The sequence below is a fragment of the Clarias gariepinus genome, chromosome 12 (assembly GCF_024256425.1).
Source record: "Clarias gariepinus isolate MV-2021 ecotype Netherlands chromosome 12, CGAR_prim_01v2, whole genome shotgun sequence".
Lineage (NCBI taxonomy): Eukaryota > Metazoa > Chordata > Actinopteri > Siluriformes > Clariidae > Clarias > Clarias gariepinus.
The window spans coordinates 29,174,341-29,196,421 of NC_071111.1; the positions used below are offsets into that span (position 1 = coordinate 29,174,341).

General features: G+C 38.9%; 1 protein-coding gene across 1 annotated transcript; it reads right to left on the reverse strand.

Annotated features, from left to right (window-relative positions):
* Positions 1-4,081: 4,081 nt before the first annotated feature.
* Positions 4,082-21,743, reverse strand: LOC128534128 (NLR family CARD domain-containing protein 3-like). The gene is made up of 4 exons (XM_053508427.1): positions 20,023-21,743; positions 9,511-9,705; positions 9,146-9,159; positions 4,082-4,086 (listed from the first exon to the last, which is right to left on the reverse strand). The coding sequence occupies exons 1-4, from the start codon at positions 21,741-21,743 to the stop codon at positions 4,082-4,084; spliced, it is 1,935 nt and encodes a 644-aa protein (XP_053364402.1).
* Positions 21,744-22,081: the final 338 nt, after the last annotated feature.

The following is a 22,081-nucleotide window of genomic DNA, read 5'->3' on the forward strand; positions in this document are numbered from 1 at the left end:
TCAAAAAAATAAAAAAAACAACAGGCAAAATGCCAGTGGTCATTAAGAGCCGAAATGGAACACCCCCCACACCCCCAAATACCCCTGAACACAAATACACCCAAAGTCTCCACATAACAGAACAAAGGAGACAGCAGTGGAGACAGCAAAAATGATCCACTAAAGTGAATGGACTAACTGGAGCCCAAACCAAACAAACAAAAGCGAGAGAAAAACCTCCCACCGACTGTATAACAGTGTGCGTGTAACTATAAACACGTTATATTAAAAACTCACAGTACAGAATATTGTTTCCTCAGAAGGTGAACATTCCAACAAAACAAAAATACGTAAAAATACAAATAAACAAGTCCTTTGCAAATAGATGCAGTAAGCATAGAAAAGATTGTGCTGGACTAATCCAGAGTACAAGAGTATAATATACGATTTAGACTTATTATATAAAAGTGAGAATAAAAAAGCAAAGAAACAGTACCGTACTGTAACTAGCGCAACACGCAAAAAAAAAAAAAAGTATAAAAAAATGCGCATGTAGCGTTACCCCTAATGAGAGCGTAAACACTTAGCAGCATTATAGCACCAAACCGAAGGGCTGTTGATGCTCACCCAGAGATCACAGTTTTGACAGAATCACTGGCTTCATCAGCTGAAACATAGTCCTTCTCAACACCCTTATATGTAATGCGAAGTCGCGCTGGATGAAACGGGCCGTACCGAACACCTTCAATGCCACGGAGCTGCTGCCTGACCGTATTGAATGCAGCCCGAGCGCGTGCTATCTTGGCAGTGTAGTCAGGAAAGACTGAGATGGTCTGGTCTCCAACTTTAATCTGTCGGCGTTCTCTAGTGCGCCATAAAATGACAACACAGTCAGTATAATAATGAAACCTGCATACAATGGCTCGTGGACGGTCGCCGGGCTTAGGTGTGGGTTGGAGGGTCCTGTGGGAACGATCCAAAAGCGGCTCCTTCTCCAGATTAAAGACTTCCTTTAGCAAGGAGGCCACGGCCGCAGTGGTGCACGTGTCAGTAGTCAACTTAATAGTAGACAAAACATCACTGAGAGTATCCTGAAGTTCTTTTTTAAAAATATCGGCGATATCTTTCCTCAGCGAGGCTAACAACTCGACTTTAAGAGCATCCATATCCGGATTAGCTTGGCCCGAAGGGGGCTTTACAGGTGACGACGCCACACTCAAGGATGTGGTCGCGGTTTGCAAACTAGGCCTCAGTTGTGTTTGAATAGTACTGCGAGTTTTAATATTTTTTGCTGCCATTTTACGCAGTTCCGAGTAAAACCTTTTAATTCAACAAACTACAGAATAAAACAGGACTAAAATTATGGCCAAAAAGCGCAAATTAATAACAATTTAATCGAAATCGGTGGGAGCTCCCAAACCTACGTCCTACTCCATCAAAGCTCAACCGGAGGTCTACTCCACTTAGTTGGAGTACTGAGAGCACCAGTGTGAGTGAAGCCGGTATCACAAAACTCGCAAAAAAATTCATTCACCTTATCTAGTGTCTTTAGGAAGATTACACTAGCACTGTTCATTTATGAAGCTGACATGATGTTACTGCACCCACTACATTCCCTCCTGCTGAGCAGCGTTCTTACACCCCCATTGTACACACAACACTCACACCTTGTCAGATTGTTATCCCTTCATGAACACTGGTGTCTGAAATGCACACTTTTCCGGCATGATTTGCAGACTCTACTCCTGTAGTAGAAAGTCTGGGTGCCACAGGTGAAGAATTCCAGCCCCCGACTCCGACATTAGAGCTCTTACAGCGGGCCGAGTGGGTGACGACTCGGCGGCATACTCGCTCAGTCAAAGCTAACGCTAAGGCTAGCCCACCGGAGCACACCTCCTCCACACTTCATGAGTCCAACAGGTTTTCTCTCCTCAGTGATGCACCCACTGTGAAACCTGAAAGAGCTCTGGTTATAGGAGACTCTTACTGAGGCACATGAAATTAGCCAGGCCTTTAGGGGCTCCAGCAGCAGTGGTTAGGTGTTAGGTAAATAAATTACTAAATTTATTTACTCAACACCGGGAGCCAAAGCACCAGATATAGCATATAATCTTAGGGCTCTAGGACAGCATAGGCTCTCCAAGATAGTGATACATTCAGGAGCTACTGATATACACCTTCGTCAATCAGAGGTTATTAAGAGTAACTTTTCAGAAGTGTTTAAATTAGCAAAGACGACGTCCGATGTCTCTGGCCCCATCCCCATGTTATATGGTGACAGCTTACAGCAGGTTATGGTCACTGAACCACAGGATGTCCAGGTGGTGCTCCAAAAATAATGTGGGCTTTATAGACAATTGGAAGACCTTTAAGGGCAAAGCTGGCCTGTTAGGGCGGGATGGTGTCCATCCCACTCGGGAAGGTGCTGCTCTCATTTCCTGTAGTATAGCTCATAGTCTCAGAAGAGGCCCAGTTAAATCGGTGAGCCCAGGCCAGGGAGCAAACAGAAAGGCTAAACCAACCGTCTGCTAGCTGCATAGAGTCGTCACTCAGGGTTCACCATATTAAACATACTGTGTCTGTTCCCCGAGCTAGGCAAACTTTAGAAAGACCCAGAAAGACTGTTTTAGTAATTTAATTAACATAGATACCACAAATTCAGATCACACTGAATACACAGACAGCACCTCTGATCTGAAGCTAGGACTGTTAAATATTAGATCTCTCACATCTAAAGCAGTTATTGTTAATAAAACTATCACAGATCAGGAGTTTGATTTACTCTGTTTAACAAAACTCAGCCAAAATAAATCAGTTGCAATTCAAAGTAATTTGTGAAATGACCGCCAGGTGGCGCAAAGGGACATTTTGCAAAACGGCTGCAATTAATTTTGTTTAGACAGACTTTCTGTTTCTATATGTCTATTGTTATTATTAAAGAAAACAGCACAAACAACAGCTCAAGGGCTTGTAAAAACATTTTTATTTTTAACGGTAAACATGTCAATTTTGGAGTCAGTGGTCCGAGCACAACGTAATGATCTTTGTATGATAAAATAACTTGTGGCATGAGCGCTTCACTTTCAAATAATCATTTAACGCTAAACCCAAACAGCAAAAGAACATGATAATAATATTCTAAAGAATAATAATCATCCTAATTTTAGCTGTTTATGTCCAGCATTGAATAATCATTTAATTGATAATTAAATCAATAATTAAAGATTAATTATATATATTATAATTATATTAATTATAATTAATTAATTAAAATTAATCAATAATTAAAGCTGCTCACATTCGCACGCTTTTCACAAACAAAAAATGCAGTGTTCAATCAGCAAGTATATGTCGCCTCTCTTTATGATAGATGAATATGATGACTAAAACAAACCTGCTCATGTCGGCTCATATCGGGAGCATTTCGATCGAAGGAGAGATGAAAAGTAAAAGCGTGTACAAACAACACAGCACAATACATGTGTGTGAATGGCTGAAATGTGGTTGTGAATAAGCCTTTTAGTGAATGTGAAATGTTCGTGTGAACCCGCGACTCTTTTACTTTGCCGGGTTTTGATTTCAGATGAACGCGTGCGCTGATATGAGAGATTTATAAGAGATTTCTCTTTCCCAGAAATATAACATACATTCATTTATATGTGTTAAATAAGCGCTGTCTTTGCGGCGCTGTGCGAAACGCACGCCGATGTGAGCCGCCTTCGAGAGGGAGTAAAATCTTTCCGTGCCACGGGCATATGCCACTCCACATGTCACCGCTGTGCGCGCATGGCACTGGCAGCTCCCACTCCACATGTCACCGCTACTTGCGCATTGCACTGGCAGCTGTCACTCGCACGCTACAGGCCCGTAGCCAGCTTAGGGCAAGGGGGGGTTCTTTTTTTTTTTTTTTTAAAGTGGACCTTTTTTCTCAGTATTGAGTATTTACTCATTTTGTATTTCATTTTAAGGATTAAATACTGCATTTTAGTGACATGTGCTGGATTAGCTTGTCTGCTGGTATCATAATGTGCATGCTTTTGATGCACCAAAATATTTACTACAATGTTGTCAAATTGCTTATCGAGATCACGTGCGACTTTTTTCACTCTAAAAACACACACACAGAGTTCAAAAGTTTAAAAACCACACTAACAACAGAATACATTTAAGGAATTTTTACTGGAATATTATTAAACTACAAATTCAACTTCTCTCATCAACATGCTCTCTCATTTCTTTGTCTTTGCCTCTTCACTTTATTGGACTTATATAAAATATATATAATATTCAAAGAATTGTTATTTATATATAAATTCAACCTTTAAAATCCCAGTCATAAAGAATAATTCAATCTTTATTGGCATGTCGAGCATTTACAGTAGGCTATCATTTACATTCAGAATGTAAAGTAAAGAGATCGAAATGAGGAATATAAACAAATATAAAAATATTACCATTAATTATCTAATAATAATAATAATACACAAATATTATGGAGAAAAGACGATCATTTAATATACTTACAAGACTGTGGGATGAGTAAAAATTATTTTTTGTGGGCTTATTTTATTTTATGTTTTATGTAACAATTATTAATGGTAAACTTCATTCGAATGCTGTCTACACCGCGTATAGACACCAGACAGCATCGCCTATGGTTAATATAATAATTCAATAAATTTACTCATTTAATAGAATAATTTATTAATTCAAAATAAAATGTTAATAAATCTGCGCAACATTGTGGGAATTGGTGATCCTCTATCCTCTATCCATCTTGGCTTCTGAGAGACACTGCCACTCTTTATACCCAATTATGTTGCCAATTGACCTAATTAGTGTTAATTGGTCTTCCAGCTCCTCGTTATGCTCAAATTTATGTTTTCCAGCTTCTTATTGCTACTTGTCCCAACTTTTTTGGGATTTGTTGACACCATGAAATTTTGAATCAACATATTTTTCCCTTAAAATGATACATTTTCTCAGTTTAAACTTTTGTTCCGTGATTTATATTCTATTCTGAATAAAATATTAGAATTTGGCACCTCCACATCATTGCATTCAGTTTTTGTTCACGATTTGTATAGTGTCCCAACTTTTTTGGAATCCGGTTTGTATATAACATTTCAGAACTTACACAAAGGCTTGGAAAATGGCACAATAAGATCCAACAGGATGTTTTTATTCAAAAATCACACATTTTTTCCAAAGTTGAAAATGAAACTCAGTGAAAAGTTTTGTTTTTTTGACGAAGAACAGGTAGATTCATATTCATTTATATTATTTGCCTTGTCTACAAATGTATATATTTTGAATAAGTTTGTGTTTGTTTAATTTGCTGTATATAAATATATATATATATATACTGTATACAGACAGACAGGATCATTAAAAGGATATACACGGTTACACAATTGCCTAGAGTTTCCCTGGAAAGCACGACCTACATTCTTGAAGTTTTGACCCCTGAGGTAGATATACAGAAACTTTGATACAGGACATGAGACAATATCAATAAATGCACTGTGCATACTGCTCATAACTGTCTCCTTCTTTTAAAGCTTACATTCATAATTCTGCACAAGACAGAGGGATTTCACAGATTCCAGGCAGAAATGGCTTTACAATCAAACACTGTTCTGGAGTAGAACATGTGTCCTGTTTCTTTTTTAAAGGGTAAAATGTTCAAACCCAAAATGGTTTTAATAGAAATTCATCACCAGAAATGTTGTCCTGTGTGATAATGGAGGCACACAACAACTTTACTCAGTACAGTATACATTTTGGACCAAGGCAAGAGGAGGAGGCCCACTGTTTAAAAACAAAAACAAAACTCTAGGCCCTGTCCCCAACTTCTTTTTAAATTCCTAGTGATTGAAGTTAAATAATTTCACTGACATTCAAGAATGTATGTAAAAATTGTTAAGTAATTATTTATTTGCATGTTTATGCATAAATTAAGTAAATGTCATTTATTTTTGATCATAGAAATGTAAACAGGGAACATTGTAGAGGTCTTATTAAAGGAAGTGATTGGTGTGATTATATATATATATATATGTTGACATACTTGACAGTAGTCTTAATATTAATGACAATTTTAATTTTCTTGATCTCCTTTGGTTGTTTAATAGTAATTTGACAGAATGCTGTGACAGGTGCATACAGAGAATACCAGATCAAGTGACTAGTGTACAAATGAACGGTGTAGGAAATGGGGTCGCTATAGGCCTCTGAATTTGTAAAATTTGATCAAACACTGGTGCTTAAGGTATGAACAGACAAATCGGTGAGGGATAATTAAAAATAAAGGGGTATTCAGAAACAATTTAAACGTTATGCAGATTTGCAAATAGTTGGTGTAACTACATAAAACTATGTATTGAAATGTGACCAAAAACAAACAATACTCAAGGACATAAACAAATGTCAAAGATAACATGCGTGTAAATTCCCATCTCGACAAAAATACATAGAAAAACGGATGTTTTTATATAATCTCCGACAATATTGGGTAATTTACAAGTGCTCTGAAAGCGCATCCCTGCTAATTCTCTGCTAACCTCTGAAGTTACAAAAGATACCGTGCCCACCACCACGCAAACTGACCCACCACGCAGTCATTTTTCGCCGCGCGCACCTCTGTGAGTATAAACCAAGCTTTAAGTAGTGACAGTCGCACGTAGCGGTGACAGGTCGAATGACAGCCAATATGTGAAGACACCATGTCGAGTGACAGGTTCCTATGGCCGTGTCGGGTCGTGAGAAATGCGTGCATGGCTGTTCCGGGTTGGTTGCCATGCGCATATAACAATGAAAGATCGAGTGCCATGCTCATGTGGAGTGGCAGCTGCCAGTGCCATGCGCACACAGTGGTAACATGTGGAGTGGCATACGCACACAGTGGTAACATGTGGAGTGGCATACGCACACAGTGGTAACATGTGGAGTGGCATACGCACACAGTGGTAACATGTGGAGTGGCATACGCACGTAGCGGTAACATGTGGAGTGGCATACGCACGTAGCGGTAACATGTGGAGTGGCATGCGCATGTAGCGGTGACATGTGGAGTGGCATACGCACGTAGCGGTAACATGTGGAGTGCCATGCGCACGTAGCGGTGACATGTGGAGTGGCAGCTGCCAGTGCCATGCGCACGTAGAGGTGACATGTGGAGTGCCATGCGCATGGAACGGTGACATGTGGAGTGGCATGCGCATGTAGCGGTGACATGTGGAGTGGCATACGCACGTAGAGGTGACATGTGGAGTGCCATGCGCACGGAACGGTGACATGTGGAGTGGCAGCTGCCAGTGCCATGCGCACGTAGCAGTGACATGAGGAGTGGCATATGCCCGTGGCACGGAAAGATTTTACTCTTACTGCCGGCTTCCTATCTCAATTATAATATACTAACATGTTTTTGATGTGTAGTGGAGCGTACGTGCACAACCTCTCGCAGGCGAGCCTCTGAATACGCTGTCTTAACAGGGGTGGGGATAAGAAACACCGCACTGGCAGAACTAGACTAATGATTATGAATGCGTCGGGGAAAACAGCAAGGAACCTGACTGGCTATTTTAATAATTCATTGATAAGTTGATGTCTTTGGTTTCGGCTGTGAGTGGATGCGCTGTAGTAATCCACATTTTATACGAATTACATAAGCTGATTATTTCTCCATTAGTTAATATAAAAGCAGACATTTTGCATTTTTCACGTCTGTGAGGCGAGTATACACGGAGTTTCGCTTAATTTTCTGACTTGCTTAAGTTCACAGAAACCAATACAGAATAGCGCTTTATCCCTGTTTGCTTTTATAACATCATGTCATTTTGTCGTCATTGTGCGCGCACTTAAATAAAAGTAAAGTCTTATAAAGGCTATGTAGCTTATATAGGTTTATTATATCGTTTTTGCCCATTAATCTGACAACACCTGTGACTCACCCACGTTTTCTGATACACACAGCCAGAGTTTTCTGGCTACGCGAGTGTTACACATGATAATATATAAAGGCTCACTGTGTTAACATTTACTTTGCTTAAATTCGATGAAACTAAGAAACGCCTATATTTAATTTAGGTTCTAAATTTGTACTGTAATTTTAGTACTGTGATGATAAATTTGTTTAACGTTTCACTTGTATTTTATAAGGGTTTGCCGGCGGTGACAGCCCAAGGGGTATGCTGGGATGTTAAAATGTAATTTGTTAAAACATTTTCATTATTTATTAAAGAACATTATAATGATCATAACAGCCTACTGCATTTAATTTTTATAATAACGCAAAAACACATCGACATCTGCTGATGCAGTAGCACGGCCTGACAATGTTTTAATTTTTATGGTGATTGATTTTCGTTTATTTCAGTTAATAAATCTACTACAAATTTAAAGAACACAAAATATAAGATATAACATACATGCGTAGCTTTTTTAATTACACATGATAAAATCTAAAGGCTCACTGTGTTAACATTTACTTTGCATAAATTTGATCCAAATTAGATTTAATTTAATTAGAATTCTACATTTGTACTGTAATTTTAATACTGTGATTATGAATTCGTTTGACTACAATGTTTCACTTGATTTTATCCACTACTACGTGCATCTCTAACAGAGCGCAGCTCATTAATCCTTGAGAGAACGAACTGATGCCGGAGGCATCAATCTATAGTTATACACTTAGTGGTAAAAGCCAGAAAACAAACAAACCCAAATGCTGCCACCGTGAGGCGTGGCGGTAAACCTAGAATACCGCGTGACTACCTATGAAGCTCTAAATGAAGCTAGTCCTCCTGGATACAGCTACATACACCAGCCTCGGCTAACTGGTAGAGGAGGAGGCGTCACAGTTATTCACAATGATAATCTGACTATCGTACAAAAGCGCGGACACAAATTTAAATCCCTTTCAGTTATGTTGTCATAGTTAGTCAGAGAGAGGCTCCTTTTACACTAGAGATTCAGGCATAAATGTGAGTATGATGATCTTACCACAGACTATGCGGTTTACAGAGAGGATTCTCCAGTACAGTGGAAAGAGACTTTATTCCTGAGTCTCCTACATTATTCTTCGACAGATCCAGGTCTCTCAGGTGTGAGGGGTTTGATCTTAGAGATGAAATCAGAGCAGCACAGCCTTCATCTGAGACACCACAACCATGCAACCTGTAGAGAAACACAATGACAATCAACAGATGTTTATATTGGCTTAGGATTTACTTTAAAGAAGGGTTTTAAAAATTGTTTTTAGGATCCTTTTAAAATCTTTCACTTTAGAAAAGGATATACAGTAGTTTTTTTTACAGCTTTTTGCTCCAATTTATGAATTTAGTCAATAAAGAGCAAGACGGAGGTGACTGTGGTGAGGACAAAGCTCCCCGAGATGGCATGAGAAGGACACCATTAAGAGGAACCAGACTTAGAAGAGAACCAATGTATATTCTGCTTCAGTCTCACTGTTAGAGAATGTGTGTTACTGAGGAGCAGGTCATGTGACTCTCAGAGAGATGATCTTACCTCAGATTCTTCACTTTAAAGTGAGGATTCGCCAGTACAACAGAGAGATCCTTCACTAATGAGTCTTCCACTTTATTCCAGGACAGATCGAGTGTTTCCAGGGTCAGATGCACTTCTCTCAGTCCTGAGGATTCTGAGCTGAACAGTGACACCAGAGCTGACACACCGTTCACTCCAACTGAACCACAACTGATTCTGGGAAAAAATAAAAGGGACTAACATTAGGGCCGACTAGTGAAAAAGGGGTTTATTATGATTTAGTAAAAGATTTCTGTTATCAGACAGCAGGGCTTCCACTTGCATTTCTTTCTGGGAACCATAAAAGCAATCCATTATTTTTGATTGTATAAATAAGTTTAGTACATCATTTAAATCTGTAAAGGGTCGACTTTTATTGATGTCACTTACAATATCCACTAAACCTTGTGCTTTTGTAAAAAATAAAATAAACAGGGTTCGCTTTCAGTCGTCTCAGTCTCCACCAATATCTTTCTGAAACACGTCGCTAAAATAACCTCAAACTCTACAAATACTGCACACACACACACACACACACACACACGAGAAATATATCTATAGAAAGATTCACTTAAAAGTGTCTAATTTTAAATTAAACTTAAGTCAGAAAGAAATATTCAGTTTATTTAATCCGTAAGAATCCAAGAAGAGGTACAATCTAATGACCACGCCCCTAACACACACACACACACACACTCGCGCGCGCGCACACACACACTCGCGCGCGCACACACACACAGACACACATACACACACAGACACACATACACACACAGACACACAGATTGAGTTTTCTGAGCGTTTGGAAGATGTTGCGCTCTACAGAATGTTCTGGAAAGTGGGAGGAGTTTAGCTTTTCTTTAGAACAACACTGACTCAGACAGAGAATGTGTGTGTTTTTTAAAGATTGTTTTTTACTCCAGCTGATGTTTAAAGTGGATGGACACACGATAAGTAATTTTTACATTTGATGTTGTAACTGGTTCACTCTCTTTGCACAGACACACGGACACGAGGCGAGGTCTTACAGGAAAAGGGGTAATTTTATTTAGAAAACACGAGGAAGGAGAAGGGTTAAAGAAGAGAAGCGTTTCCATGAAGACGGTCCTGTCCTCGGCTGATGCAGACAGCTGTTCTCTTTGGACTTGTGACTTTAGTCGCTTGATAGTTCAGGACTGGACTCCATTTTGACTTAAATACATCTCCTGTTATACTGAATTTCTAGTCTCACACAGTATGAGTGCAGATCAATCCCTGCTCTCTGTTTCACCCAGATGAGGATGGGTTCCCTGTTGAGTCTGGTTCCTCTCAAGGTTTCTTCCTATTACCTCCTCAGGGAGTTTTTCTTTGCCACTGTCGCCGTCGTCCTCGGCTTGTTCATCAGGGACAATCTTATCATTTTGATTCATACACATTCACATCTCATACAAACTTAAATAATTCCTTTGATTGTGTAAAGCTGCTTTCCGACAATGTCTGTAAGGATTTCTTGAATTATGGTAGACCCCCTTTTGTCTACTCAGTGCTGTATTCTGCTTGTTCCGCCTGGTACCAGGGAACCCCTCAATGAAACACACACAATTCAGTGGTCAGTGAGATGTTCAAAGTTTATTGTGGGATACAGGAGTCTATATACGCACACACACAAAGAACCAACAAAAGGTGGGTGCAGGAGCGTTTACATCTGGTCTGGAATGTTTATAAAAGATAAGGTGAAGAAGAACATAAACTTTGGAGTAGCTCTGCATTTACGACCTTTAACATAAACTACTATAGAATGTGTTTATTGAAAGCGCAGCATGTCGAGGTAAAAGAAAGAAAAACACTCTGTTCTCACGCACACAGAATATCATGAAACACACTTAAAGTTGAATATTTCCTACAATGTCAATTGTTAAAAGCGCTATACAAATAAAATTTAATTAAATTGAATTAAAGGAGGGAGAAAGGGGAAAAGCTGAGGATTCAGCTCGGAGACCTGCAGAAGGGGAAGACGCCTACGTAGGGAGCCTAAAGACTAAATAAAACTTTCTTTGTCTTGCTCTGATTAAAGGTCATAGTCAGTCTGTTCCCTGTTTTAGCTTCAGCTGCTGATGGTTTAATATCACACACAACAGATGAGAGAAACTAATTAAACTGTCAATCTAAATAATAAACTCATTTTACATTCACACTATCTTCAAAGTAAATCTGAAAGCAAGATAGAAAAAAAGTTTATGGAGTGTGTTGTTGTGTCTACAGGTTGCATGGTTGTGGTGTCTCAGATGAAGGCTGTGCTGCTCTGACTTCAGCTCTGAGATCAAACCCCTCACACCTGAGAAAGCTGAATCTGTCCTATAATCATGTAGGAGACTCAGGAGTGAAGTGTCTCTCTGCTCTACTGGAGAATCCTCTCTGTAAACTGGAGACACTGAGGTAAGATCATCTCTCTGAGAGTCACATGACCTGCTCCTCAGTAAGACACATTCTCTTATAGTGAGACTAAAGCAGAAGTTTTAGGTTTATCATCAATGTCCTGAGGAGGAAGATTGTTTCTTTTCACTCCACACTGATGGTTTCCTACAGCAAAATCTTGTTGCTCAGAATGAGCTTTTTCTTGTCTCATGAGACAGAATTGTGCTGTTTCATTACAAGTTTGACTTTGTCCTTTCTATTTCTTCTAAAGCTGACTTGTACAAGAGAAACAGAACTGCGTTTGAAGGAGAAGCAAATGAGCCATATATAAGACCGTAATGAGATTAAAGTCAGATATAAACGAGATGCATGAAGCACAAATGAGAAGTATTATAGTTTTATTGAACATATCAAAAATCCTCAGTTAACAGCTTACAGTGTAGTAAATTTACACAATACAATTACAATATGCTATTTTATTTATATAGCGCTTTTAATAACGGTCATTGTCACAAAGCAGCTTTACAGAAACCATGGGGGCAATAAATAAGGAATAAACTTTAAAATATATAAATATATATATATATATATATATATATATATATATATATATATATCAAAATATATTTAGTAAAGTAAGTAAAGTCACCGTTCACTACTTCCGACGTCCTGAGTGGCGCACACACTCCGCCCTGGCACAACACACTCTAACGCTCTATACATGCACTTAGCGCAGAGCCTTCTTACTACTGTTTACAGAATAAAATCTGTCTTCAATAAAATACTAGTTTTTTTGCTCATTTCAGTCATTTATAATCACGGTGTCTTTACAATGAACTGTGTATTATTTTCCTTAACCTAGATGATGAAAAGCAAGCTCATACGGTCATGGGATATCTTAAGTTTTTTCATACCTATTTAAATTTACAGTGGTGTGAAAAACTATTTGCCCCTTCCTGATTTCTTATTCTTTTGCATGTTTGTCACACAAAATGTTTCTGATCATCAAACACATTTAACTATTAGTCAAAGATAACACAAGTAAACACAAAATGCAGTTTTTAAATGATGGTTTTTATTATTTAGGGAGAAAAAAAATCCAAACCTACATGGCCCAGTGTGAAAAAGTAATTGCCCTGAACCTAATAACTGGTTGGGCCACCCTTAGCAGCAATAACTGCAATCAAGCGTTTGCGATAACTTGCAACGAGTCTTTTACAGCGCTCTGGAGGAATTTTGGCCCACTCATCTTTGCAGAATTGTTGTAATTCAGCTTTATTTAAGGGTTTTCTAGCATGAACCGCCTTTTTAAGGTCATGCCACAACATCTCAATAGGATTCAGGTCAGGACTTTGACTAGGCCACTCCAAAGTCTTTTGTTTTTCTTCAGCCATTCAGAGGTGGATTTGCTGGTGTGTTTTGGGTCATTGTCCTGCTGCAGCATCCAAGATCGCTTCAGCTTGAGTTGACGAACAGATGGCCGGACATTCTCCTTCAGGATTTTTTGGTAGACAGTAGAATTCATGGTTCCATCTATCACAGCAAGCCCTCCAGGTCCTGAAGCAGCAAAACAACCCCAGACCATCACACTACCACCACCATATTTTACTGTTGGTATGATGTTCTTTTTCTGAAATGCTGTGTTACTTTTACGCCAGATGTAATGGAACACGCACCTTCCAAAAAGTTCAACTTTTGTCTCATCGGTCCACAAGGTATTTTCCCAAAAGTCTTGGCAATCATTGAGATGTTTTTTAGCAAAATTGAGATGAGCCTTAATGTTCTTTCTGCTTAAAAGTGGTTTGCGCCTTGGAAATCTGCCATGCAGGCCGTTTTTGCCCAGTCTCTTTCTTATGGTGGAGTCGTGAACACTGACCTTAATTGAGGCAAGTGAGGCCTGCAGTTCTTTAGATGTTGTCCTGGGGTCTTTTGTGGCCTCTCGGATGAGTTGTCTCTGCGCTCTTGGGGTAATTTTGGTCGGCCGGCCACTCCTGGGAAGGTTCACCACTGTTCCATGTTTTTGCCATTTGTGGATAATGGCTCTCACTATGGTTCGGTGGAGTCCCAAAGCTTTAGAAATGGCTTTATAACCTTTACCAGACTGATAGATCTCAATTACTTTTGTTCTCATTTGTTCCTAAATTTCTTTGGATCTTGGCATGATGTCTAGCTTTTGAGGTGCTTTTGGTCTACTTCTCTGTGTCAGGTAGCTCCTATTTAAATGATTTCTTGATTGAAACAGGTGTGGCAGTAATCAGGCCTGGGGGTGACTACAGAAATTGAACTCAGGTGTGATAAACCACAGTTAAGTTATTTTTTCAACAAGGGGGGCAATCACTTTTTCACATAGGGCCATGTAGATTTGGAGTTTTTTTCTCCCTTAATAACGTAAACCTTCATTTAAAAACTGCGTTTTGTGTTCAATTATGTTATCTTTGACTAATAGTTAACGGTTTTTGATGAGCAGAAACATTTAAGTGTGACAAACATGCAAAAGAATAAGAAATCAGGAAGGCAAATAGTTTTTCACACCACTGTATGAGTGGCACATGCGCACTGAGCAGGGAATCGATTACCCACAATTCCACAGCGCGCGAGAGAGATAAACCATTGACTCAGTTGTGATCACGTGACACTTGGCGTCAAAACAATATACGAGTGCCGAGTATCATGTATCACGCATGCGCTTCTTAAGACTCGCTTGTTTTCCAAGTAAAACTTTATTACAAATTTTTGTTAGTCTTGCGGAACACTCGCAAACCGCGTTACTCACAATCCGAGGTTCCACTGTATATCTCCAAAATATAAACTCGTACATACATGCTGTATTACTGTAGCCCAGTCTGTGCTGAAAACAGTGTAATTAGACTTTAACCATGAATATGTTTATAAGTGTCAGGACACTGTTCACAAATTCCCAGATAACTCTCGCCTGAAGAACTAAAATTTACCCAGAAATTAGTTTCGGCATGTGAAGCATTTTCGGTATACGAGTGACCGAGCCGGTTGCACGTACTTCCAGTAGCTGATCAAAACTTATCTGCGTCACTGGAAAGCCAAGAGAAGCAAGTTTATATATTTTTTGGATTATTTTTTTGCCATTTAAAGCAGGATTTAGTGAAGACATACAGTAGCATAATGGGTCCCAAGAACGTTTGTGACGCTTGTATTAATTAATTCACAGACATTACAAAACACAGGAGTTTAATCTCGTCTGCTGGTGATAACAAAACCCACACGAACACTCACAAACACTCAATATACCAAACCCGAATGTGTATCATATAACACAGACCCTGCAGTGCACAAAATACGCCTATTTACAAAACATTTTGGTGTGTATGTGAATAGATGTATAGTCTAGAGTCCTGTATACTGTATATATATATGTGTGTGTGTGTGTGACGGGAAACATCTCAACCTGGTTGGGGAACAGCACTATGCAGGACAGACGAGCTCTAGAGAGGGTGGTGCGATCAGCTGAGCGCATCATCTGCACCGAGCTCCCTGACCTGCACTCAATCTACAGCAGGCGGTGCTGGACCAAGGCCAGGAGGATCGTGAAGAACCTCAGCCATCCCAACAATGGACTGTTCACTCTGTTGAGGTCAGGAAAGCGATTCCGCTCCTTGAAGACCAACACAGAGAGACTGAAAAGGAGCTTCTTCCCACAGGCGATACGGTCTGTCAATCACAATCACACCACTACACAGTACTGACCCACACATATGGTTTTTACACACACACTGGACATTCTGGACATTTGTTTAAACTAGTGGCCACTGCACAACTACACCTGGTGGTCATCATATCACTCTATCACAAGTCACTTTAAATAAATCACTTTTAAGCATATTTGCACTGCACAAGACACTTTAAATATGTGGACTGCACAAATGCTGGACATTACCATTCTTTCATTACCATTTATTCTACCATTTATCCACACAAAACTTACATAAATATATACCTACCTGTTTTGCTGCTCTTATTGTTCTATATTTCTTCATACATTCTTCAAATATTTTCTATATTGTGTATTTTTGTTGTACAGTTATTTTTTTTTTACTTTAATTTTTATATTTTATTTTATTCTTTCCTAGTTTTATTTACCCTTTATTTTAATTTTCATATTTATTTCCTATTACTCTTCATAGTCTTTTATTCTTAGGTCACGAGCAGTTGTTTAAGCATTTCACTGCATATAGTACTGTGTATGACTGTGACTTTTGATTGATTTGATTGTGGTTGGATGAGAAGTATAAACATACCATTGCGACACCCTATTGTTTGGTACGCGATCCATCACACCTGCACATGACGTCACGTCACAGACTCCAGCAAGGACGTTTGTATAAAATAGCATTTTTAGTTGATAAGGTTGTGATAACTAGACGAAGATGTCAGTGATAGAGACTCAAGATTCGAGCGAAATGTCACAACCAAGCACCAGCGAGGAAGGGAACAGCACCAGGAAGGTAACAGGAATGAGATATATATAAATAAATAAATACATTTTATTCATAGTGTTGAGATTTCTCATTGACATATTATATATATATATATATTTTTTTTATTTATTAATCACTTGGATTAATCATTCATTCTGACAGCACTAATGTTTATTGTAGACAACCATACAAGGGTAATTGTTACTAAGCCTGCCCTGGGTACACTAATTTTCGTGTAGGTCGCCCTCACAGATTCCTGCAGCTAAGCTTGGATGTACATTTACATTCCAATAAAGATTACTGATGACAAGCCTCTGAAGTTTGACTTTTTGCACCATTAAAATACTTATAGGCAACTAGTTATCATATCATTTTCTCCATGAAACATGTTAATGCTCAGTAGTACACATATATGGTTATTTAATGTATTTGCATTGTACTAAAATGCATTCTTTTTCAAACAGAATCCCAAATCACGATGGCCGTTAAAAAAAATACAACAAAAAAAACAACAACACATTTTTCTTTTTTTTTATGAGGTGTTAGTGCAGTATATACAGTAGGCCTGTGGCACAGCCTAAGCTTTTATCCTTAATGCTTTTTTCCCCTCACGTTACTTTTACTTTTATACTTTAAGTAGTTTTGAAACCAGTACTTTTACACTTTTACTTGAGTAAAAAGCTTGAGTTGATACTTCAACTTCTAAAGAAGTCTTTTTGAACCCTAGTATCTATACTTCTACTCAAGTAATAAATGTGAATACTTTTGACACCACTGCACCCCACACACAAACATAACACCCTTTTTTTCTTTATGCACGATTCCTGTCTGCACCGTTTTCCTGAAACACTGCTTTATCAGGACACTTAACAAGAAATCTCTCTAATGACACTCGATTAAGCGACACACTAACAGAATCACTGCTGTAAAGTAAAAATAAAACAAATTAACTTGAACTTTACATTTGAAAAGAATCACAACAGAGCAGTATTTCTGTTAGTGTGTGTGTGGGCGAGAGGAGGAAGGTGCAAAGACACTAACGGAATCACTGCTTTCTTACAGAAGGAGAAACTTTTACACAGGAACATCTCTAATGACACATGCTTTTGCTTTGCGTGTGCACACACACACACACGTTTTAATAAACAGTACACGTGCACATGAAAGGAGGACTTTCACATACACATACAGACACAAAATAAAATATGTTTTACACACACACTCGAGGTTACAGTGTTATAGTAAACAGTACACGTGCATGGATGTTGAATATATGAGTGACACATGCGCACTGAGCAGGGTAGACGATTACCAACAATTCCACAGAATGCGCGAGACAAAAACCATTGGCTCAGTTGTAATCACGTGAAAAAAGAAGCACACGTGTGATACATAATACTCTGTACTCGTATATTAAGACTTGCTTGTTTTCCAGATAAAAATGTATTACAAATTTTTGTTAGTCTTGCGGAACACTCGCAAACTGCGTTACTCACAATCTGAGGTTCCACTGTATATCTCCAAAATACAAACTCGTACATACATGCTGTATTACTGTAGCCCAGTCTGTGCGGAAAACAGTGTAATTAGACTTTAACCATGAACATGTTTATAAGTAACTGAAAAATACACAAATGTCAGGACACGTCAGAACCTCTTTAGGGCTCCAAAACCCCCACAGACCCCTAAAAGTTAAGTAAACTAATATGTTTTGCAAACTTTTTTGGCTTAAGAACTAAAATTTATAAGCAACAATGGTGTGTTGGCTTCTTGGCGTATTTGGGGCTTTTCTCTAATTATGGTCAGCTGACCTCTCTGTGTAACCAGGATTCCACTTGGGATTTGGACAGAAAGTTTTACAAGAGTAAAAACTAAAACACAATTGAGGAGAACAGATTATAAAAGTATACAACGGCATATAAAAAATTATCAGTAGCTTAATAAAAGCGTTTATGTTACTGTGCTACATGTCAGCAAGGACCCGATCTAGAGGAAAACAGATCCGCTTTCAGTTTGGTTTTTAAAGCAGCCGGTGCCAAGAGAAATTATATTTATATAAGATTAAGTGAGAGTTATTGTCTATTTATGTTATTTTACTTTATTTACATTTTTTTTTTTTTATGTTTTGATTGTTGTTGGAAAAATTTTGCCTAAGAACTCGCCTCCAAAACAAGTAAAATGTCTATACTGAAGTACCGCTGTATTCTTGTAGTTAAGCATTGAACTAGTAACTTTGGTCAGCTCTCACATTTACACTGTATTTACTGACTATCTGTAAGATATATAGTGTGAAATCACATCTACAAACCTGTCATTCGGTTACTGTCCTCACCACTACTGGATGTTTAGAATTTAATTTAGGATTGAATATCTATCTATCTATCTATCTATCTATTTATATACAGTGGTGTGAAAAACTATTTGCCCCCTTCCTGATTTCTTATTCTTTTGCATGTTTGTCACACAAAATGTTTCACCCAAGATCGCTTCAGCTTGAGTTGACGAACAGATGGCCGGACATTCTCCTTAAGGATTTTTTGGTAGACAGTAGAATTCATGGTTCCATCTATCACAGCAAGCCTTCCAGGTCCTGAAGCAGCAAAACAACCCCAGACCATCACACTACCACCACCATATTTTACTGTTGGTATGATGTTCTTTTTCTGAAATGCTGTGTTACTTTTACGCCAGATGTAATGGAACACACACCTTCCAAAAAGTTCAACTTTTGTCTCATCGGTCCACAAGCTATTTTCCCAAAAGTCTTGGCAATCATTGAGATGTTTTTTTTTAGCAAAATTAAGATAAGCCTTAATGTTCTTTTTGCTTAAAAGTGGTTTGCGCCCTGGAAATCTGCCATGCAGGCCGTTTTTTGCCCAGTCTCTTTCTGATGGTGGAGTCGTGAACACTGACCTTAATTGAGGCAAGTGAGGCCTGCAGTTCTTTAGATGTTGTCCTGGGGTCTTTTGTGGCCTCTCGGATGAGTTGTCTCTGCGCTCTTGGGGTAATTTTGGTCGGCCGGCCACTCCTGGGAAGGTTCATCACTGTTCCATGTTTTTGCCATTTGTGGATAATGGCTCTCACTGTGGTACCTTTACCAGACTGATAGATCTCAATTACTTTTGTTCTCATTTGTTCCTGAATTTCTTTGGATCTTGGCATGATGTCTAGCTTTTGAGGTGCTTTTGGTCTACTTCTCTGTGTCAGGTAGCTCCTATTTAAGTGATTTCTTGATTGAAACAGGTGTGGCAGTAATCAGGCCTGGGGGTGACTACAGAAATTGAACTCAGGTGTGATAAACCACAGTTAAGTTATTTTTTAACAAGGGGGGCAATCACTTTTTCACACAGGGCCATGTAGATTTGGAGTTTTTTTCTCCCTAAATAATAAAAACCATTATAATCATACCAATAATATTACCATTTTGTGTTCAATTATGTTATCTTTGACTAATAGTTAAATGTGTTTGATGATCAGAAACATTTTGTGTGACAAACATGCAAAAGAATAAGAAATCAGGAAGGGGCAAATAGTTTTTCACACCACTGTATCTATATATCTGCCGTATATATCTATTCATATATCTATTTATATATCCATCTATCCATCCAATACTAACAGTAGAAAAGTTATAATCAGATTTACTTACATTGATTTTCTGGATGCTGCAATCACAGGCATCAACTTCAGAAGAACAGCTTCTGTTATCTTATCTTCACTAATATATTTATTCAGGTCAAACTCTTCCAGCTCCTCTGCTGATGTCAGTAACACAAACACCAGAGCAGACCACTGTGATAAAGAGAGTTCACTTCGTTTTCCAGATTTCAGGTACCGTTGGATTTCCTCCACTAGAGAATCATCACCCAGTTCATTCAGACAGTGGAACAGATTGATGGATTTCTCTGGAGGAAGATCTTCACTGATCCTCCACTTAATGTCCTGAACTGTTTCCTCTGTGCTCTGGAAGCTTCTTCCTGTCTGTGTTACTAAGGCCTGTAAGAGATCCTGATTAGACTCCAGTGAGAGACCCAGGAGAAAGCGAAGGAAAAGATCCAGATGTCCAGTCTGACTTTTTAAAGTCTGATGTATAGCATCTGTATGTACATCTGAGATTTTTATATCATCACTTTCATGGTCTTGCCACTGATAAAAGTCATTTTCCATATCATCACTTTCATCAAAAACATTTGTCTTTTCCATCATGAACATCAGGTGCACATACAGAGCTGCGAGGTGTTCCTGAACGCTCAGATGAACAAAGCAGTACACTTTACTCTGGTGAACCCCAAACTCCTCTCTGAAGATCTGCGTACACACACCTGAGTACACAGCTGCTTCTCTCACATCAATGCCACACTCTCTCAGGTCTTCCTCATAGAAGATCAGGTTCCCTTTCTTCAGCTGCTCAAAAGCCAGTTGTCCCAGTTTAAGAAGCATTTCTTCATCACCTTCCTGCTTCTTTGAGTACTTTTCTCTTATGATGTTTATCTGAATGATGAGGAAGTGTGTGTACATTTGAGTCAGAGTCTTGGGGATCTCTCCACTCTCTGCTTCACACAACATTCTCTCTAGAACTGCGGCTGAAATCCAGCAGAAGACTGGGATGTGACACATGATGTAGAGGCTTCTTAATGACTTCAGGTGTGTGATGATGTTATTGGCCAGGCTCTGATCACTGATCCTCTTCCTGAAGTACTCCTCCTTCTGTGGGTCATTGAACCCTCGTATCTCTGTGACTCGATGGACACACTCAGAGGGGATTTGATCAGCTGCTGCAGGTCGGGAGGTGATCCAGATGAGAGCAGAGGGAAGCAGATTCCCTTTGATCAGGTTTATCAGCAGCACAGGCACTGATACTGATTCAGTTACATCACACACACTCACTGTGTTCTGGAAATCTAGAGAAAAACGACACTCGTCCAATCCGTCAAAAATGAACAGAACCTTTTCCAAATTGGACATTTCTGTTTCTTTTGTTTCCTTAAAACAGACATGAAGGAGCTCCATCAGACTCAGTTTCTGGTCCTTCATCAAATTCAGTTCTCTGAAAGGAAGTGAAAATATGAGGTGGACGTCCTGATTTGTTTTCCCTTCAGCCCAGTCCAGAATGAACTTCTGCACAGAGACAGTTTTTCCGATGCCAGCGACTCCCTTTGTCAGCACAGTTCTGATGGGTTTGTCTTGTTCAGATAAGGGCTTAAAGATGTCATTGCATTTGATTGGTGTTTCCTCTGTTGTTGTTTTCCTGGATGCTGCCTCAATCTGTCTCACCTCATGTTCTTTATTGACGTCTCCACTGTCTCCCTCTGTGATGTAGAGCTCTGTGTAGATCTCATTCAAGACTGTTTGGGTTCCTTGGTTTATCATCATGCCATTCAAACACTCAAACTTCTTCAATAAATTTAATTTGAACTTTTTCTGGAATTCTTTAATAGCTGGATCATTCCTGTGGGACGATGAAGCAGAAAGATGCAGTGAGACAGTTAATAATCACTCTGTAGTTAATAACAAGTCACAGTCATGTTGTTGGTTTTGATCTAGCCCTGTGTCTGTGATAAACTTTTGAAATCTGTTCTTTTCCTGCTGTAAAACACTGTGGACAATGTGGAGAACAATTCAAGACAAGTTGCATCACTAAGACTTTATAGTCAACAATTTTAGCCCCAATTGTGCCACAATAAATACACAAACATTCAGAGAACACA